The sequence below is a fragment of the Camellia sinensis genome, chromosome 15 (genome assembly GCF_055761805.1).
Source record: "Camellia sinensis isolate YWXY chromosome 15, ASM5576180v1, whole genome shotgun sequence".
In the NCBI taxonomy this organism is placed as follows: Eukaryota; Viridiplantae; Streptophyta; class Magnoliopsida; order Ericales; family Theaceae; genus Camellia; species Camellia sinensis.
In genome coordinates this window covers 142060538-142064823 of record NC_138975.1, presented here as the reverse complement: position 1 = coordinate 142064823, position 4286 = coordinate 142060538, and the positions used below count along the sequence as shown (strand labels likewise).

The 4286-nt window shown below is 52.6% G+C and overlaps 1 protein-coding gene across 1 annotated transcript; it reads right to left on the bottom strand.

Annotated features, from left to right (window-relative positions):
- Window positions 1-479: 479 nt before the first annotated feature.
- Window positions 480-4049, bottom strand: LOC145813658 (uncharacterized). The gene is made up of 2 exons (XM_082909407.1): window positions 1286-4049; window positions 480-1210 (listed from the first exon to the last, which is right to left on the bottom strand). The coding sequence occupies exons 1-2, from the start codon at window positions 1721-1723 to the stop codon at window positions 587-589; spliced, it is 1062 nt and encodes a 353-aa protein (XP_082765533.1). The 5' UTR covers window positions 1724-4049; the 3' UTR covers window positions 480-586.
- Between the last annotated feature and the right edge of the window lie 237 nt (window positions 4050-4286).

The window sequence follows — 4286 nt, the reverse complement described above, 5'->3', positions numbered from 1 at the left end:
TTTGTCCAACTTAGGATTCCCAACCAAGATGATCTGCTCCGGTTGGAAGAGTTGGTGTTTTGTCCAACTTAGAATCCCCAACCGAGATGATGTACTCCGGTTGGAAGAGTTGGTGATTTGTCCAACTTAAAATTCCAAACCGAGATGGTGTATTCCGGTTGGAAGAGTTGGTGTTTTGTCCAACTTTGGATTCCCAACCGAGATGAAGTACTCCGGTTGGAAGAGTTGGTGTTCTGTCCAACTTGGGATTCCCAACCGTGATGAAGTACTCCGGTTGGAAGAGTTGGCGTCTTGTCCAACATGGTATCTTGTCCAAACTTAGCTACAACCGAGATGGGTATTTCGGTGCATGAATTTGTTTTGTTATGCTCAAATTGCTTCGACCGTGTTATGGACTCCGGTCGACAAAGTGTTCCAATGATAAGTTATACCGAGATAGTTTGCTGAAGATGGAATGGATTACTACCGGACAAACACTTGGCGAAAATTCAAAATTTTTCATTGATAAAGAAATTCATTACAAGAGGTGGGGACAGAGCCCGGTTACATCAAAAGTATTGAAAGCAAAAATACAAAGAAAAGAAAACTAAACCAAGGGGGATAGATTGGTGAATTCATCCTCGGCAGCCTCAAGGTTGACGGTTGGGCTCGCTTCTTGGGCACCGGGCTCAACTTGACCGGGCTGCACTTCCACTTCGGCGTCCTCAGCCTCCGAATCTGTCTCATCACTTCCTTCTTCAAGCCCCTCCTCGGCCTCCGCTTGAAGCGCACTGAATACATCATTTGCGTAAGGCACGAGGTAGACCGGTAGCTTGGCGGGAGGAGGATTAGTAAATACATCGGTGTTGGAGCCCTGGCCGAGGTGCTCGCAGGCGGACTTCCAGCCAGCCTTGAAAAAGATGTCTTGTGTTGCAAAGACTTGCTTCTTGTAGTTCTTCTCGGCTTCATTAAACCCGGCATTGTTGGCAGCCCGGCAAGCTCTCCTCTTCGTCTTCTTAAAAGCGTCCACCTCAATCTGGAGCTCACTTTGTTTTTTCTCGGCCGCCTCCAGCTGACCGAGCAGTCTGTTGTTGTCAGCATTGGCTATCTGGAGGGAAGCCTTAGCCCGGCCCAGCTCGGCTTGAAGGCTCTCAACCTGGCTGGCTGTGTCATTTGCCTTTTGCCTAAGCCGGTGGATGCGCTCCAAAACCAGATGCTGTTTTTGAATGGCCTGCAAAAAACAAAGTTGATGAGAAACGGAACCGGGCAAACACTTAGGAAAATTTTCAGAGCTGCATTGGCTTACCCTGGCCATGGACTTTACTGATGACTTGACTAACCGAGTGTCAGGGACGTGGTCGCTGCCAACCACGTCGCTCGGTAGTAGGAATGCTTTGGACAGATCAAAGGCGAGCAGATGCTCTTTGTCAGCCTTGATCGAAGCCGTCGCCGGGATGTCCTGACCCCGGTGCTTCAGATGTGGGCGCCAGGCTGGCACTGGGGCGGGGGCGTCCGTGGGGTGCTCGGTGGCGAGCTCGGTGACTAGCTCGGCGGACGGATCTGCCCGAGCTCTTTTCCCGGCCCGCCGCGCAGAAGGTTCTCGGCTGGATTGCCCGGCGGATGCAGTGGCTAGGGCGACCACGGCGCCACTGGATTGACCGGCGGTTGGCGACCGGGTTACCACGCTCGGCACCTCGGCAGATGTGGCGGTGAGCAGGTTCTTGATTCGACTTCTCTTGGCCATTTCTTGCTCGTCTGTTAACCGGATTAACGGGATGTCGGGAAGGGTTGGATCTGGCGGTGGCGAAGGAGCTCTGAGGAAGTCGGTTACTTTACTCCGGCGGGGAGCGGAATATCTATATGTAGGACTGTAGCCGAGTAGTTGGTTACAGTCACGATCCCGGTAGCGAAGCGCGGTCCTGATCGCCTCTACGTTGGGGAAGTTGTAGTTGGCTTGCAAGGCTTGGATGGCTGCAAAAGAAACAAGAGAATGATTAAACTGCGAAAAACATAAGTATGTAAACCGAGATTATTTGCGCAGCTTACATGTGCTCCCAAAACTTTTGCTAATCATCCAGCCCGGTGTCTCGGCTGTTTCATAGTTACCAGACACCCAGAAGAAATCATCGTCATGAAGATCCTTGTCTGGTGTGCCGGTTACGATTTTTTCTCGGCCCGGTCGAATCTTCAAGTAATAGGCGAGACCGTCGCCGGTGTGGCCAAGTGTGTACTGGTGTAGGATCTCGGCTAAACCTAGGCTTATGCCTAACCGGTTATTTAACTCATGCACGCCATTTATTATCCTGTATGTGTTGGTGGACACTTGGGTTGGCGCTAGCCCGGTTCGGCGTAAGAACTCGGTAATCAGCGGGTTAAGAGGGAAACGAAGGCCCCCTTCGACAATGGACAGCACGGTGAAGGGGCATTCCTCCCTACCCCAAGGCGTGGTTTCTTCTTCGGCCAGCTCGAGATGGACGTCGGCCGGGACGCCGTAATCCTCTCTGAAAGCGGCTAGCGCGGCCGGAGTGTCCACTAGGAAGCGGAATTTCCCCATTGGAGGCCGACTTACTATAGCCCGGTTGATGGGTTGGGCACGGTGGTAATTGGCTGCAGCTCGGTCCTGAGAGGTTCAGGAATGGCAGTGGTCCCCTTGGACTCTGCAGGAAAAGGATGGCAAGTGTAAGTGAGCGCGGTTTCGCATTAGGAGCTAGACTTCAGCTCGGTCGGTAAGGGTGCCAAACCACCTCGGTTGACTAATTAAGGAGCTCGGTCGCCCAAGCAGACCTAATTTTAGCCCGGTTAAGCGATCGAGTAATTGGGTTATCTCGGTTTGTGCCGTGGTTATTACAAACATGTTGTTTGCCCGGTTTGGTTGGTTTTTTGGATCAAAAGAAGGCCCAGAGCCCGGTTCACCCCAGTTCTTCAGCGTTCTTCAGGGAGACGAAGAACGCCAAGAACAGTGGGAGGTTTGTGACGTTTTCAATGATCAATGCCCTAAAAGCTACGTTTTTGTGCCCTAATGTGTGTAAAATAAAAGAAAATAGCAACGTAAGAGGGATTGAGTATCTTACCTGTGAAGGGCTGAGGGTGTTCTTCCAAAACACGAAGGATGGCAGAATGGCAGAAGATTTGAATACGAGAGTGCTGGGGCTCTGAGGTTGAATATCGAAATGGCAGTAGGGATTGGAGTTTGGGGGAGGTCTCGTATGTATAAGCAAGGGGGAGTCCGCCCAAATTCAAATTCTGACAAAAACGGCGGGTTGGCTGCCCGATGCCCAATGGCAGGCCGCCACGTGTCCCCATTTATGGCTACGTCGGGGCTGAAGCGACGGGTTGAAAAGACGAAGAGCCAACCGAGCTACTTTCGACGAGAACAGGTCGGCCGAGGAATATAACCGGTCAAATCTGCAGACAATGACGTCAACTAGCTCGGTCAAGGCTTGGCAACTTGACGACCTGAGAAATGTTATCTCGGTCGAAGTGAATAATCCCAGTCACGCTTTCGCGGACGGGATTAAGGGGCAATTGAGAGGGTGATTTATGATCCGGTGTTGGGCCGAGGTATAGACCGAGCAAGTTGAGGGCCCAGCAGAGCATTGGGCCGAGATGATCGACTGTTCACCCGGAGATGGGCTACTAGAACTTGGGCCGGGCAGAGTTTGGACTGAGTGTGTGCTGCCACGGACCGTGCAGAAGCTGCTCGGCCAGGAAGTGACCGGTCAGACCAGGATGCTCGGTCCGAGGATGGTCGAAACCAGACAGACCGAGAGACCGGCGCTCGGAAAGGCGCGGTCAGCCGAGGTAGTTGATTGACCGGCGAGAAGGCCGACCAAAGGAGGAGCTCGGGCTAGGCTTTGCCGAGATGCCGCCTAGCCCGGTCCTTCATTTCTTTATCCGGTTAGGCGCTTAAGGTATGAAGCATGGTGCGACCGAGGTAGGGCAGCTCGGCTGCCGAGCTCCGGCTGTGCTGACAGGCAGTTGAGAGCAGGTGATGAATGGCATGGTTTATGCTGACAGATGGGATAGCAGAGCCACGTGTCAGGAGATGACAGGGAGTGGATATGGGGCTCAGAAGGTATATAAGCATGTCTGCGCCCCCCATACGGGACAGACGAACATATCTGTAAGAAATCCTTACACTAAAACACTCTCTCCCTTCTCTCTATTCCCTCTAAGGTATGTGCTAACTTGACCGTCGGAGGGTTTTTTCGGCCACACACCGCCGGGTAGCTCACCATTATTTGCTCGCAGGTGATCGGACATCGACGGAGCTCGGAAGAAAGGAATACGGGCACGCCGGAATATTT

What these genes read in the sequence shown, in the direction of transcription:
- LOC145813658 (XM_082909407.1), bottom strand. Translation starts at nt 1,723, where the DNA reads ATGGCCAAGAGAAGTCGAATCAAGAACCTGCTCACCGCCACATCTGCC. An exon ending in CAGTAAAGTCCATGGCCAGG is followed by an intron (nt 1,211 to 1,285) that starts GTAAGCCAATGC and finishes TGTTTTTTGCAG; the next exon opens with GCCATTCAAAAACAGCATCT.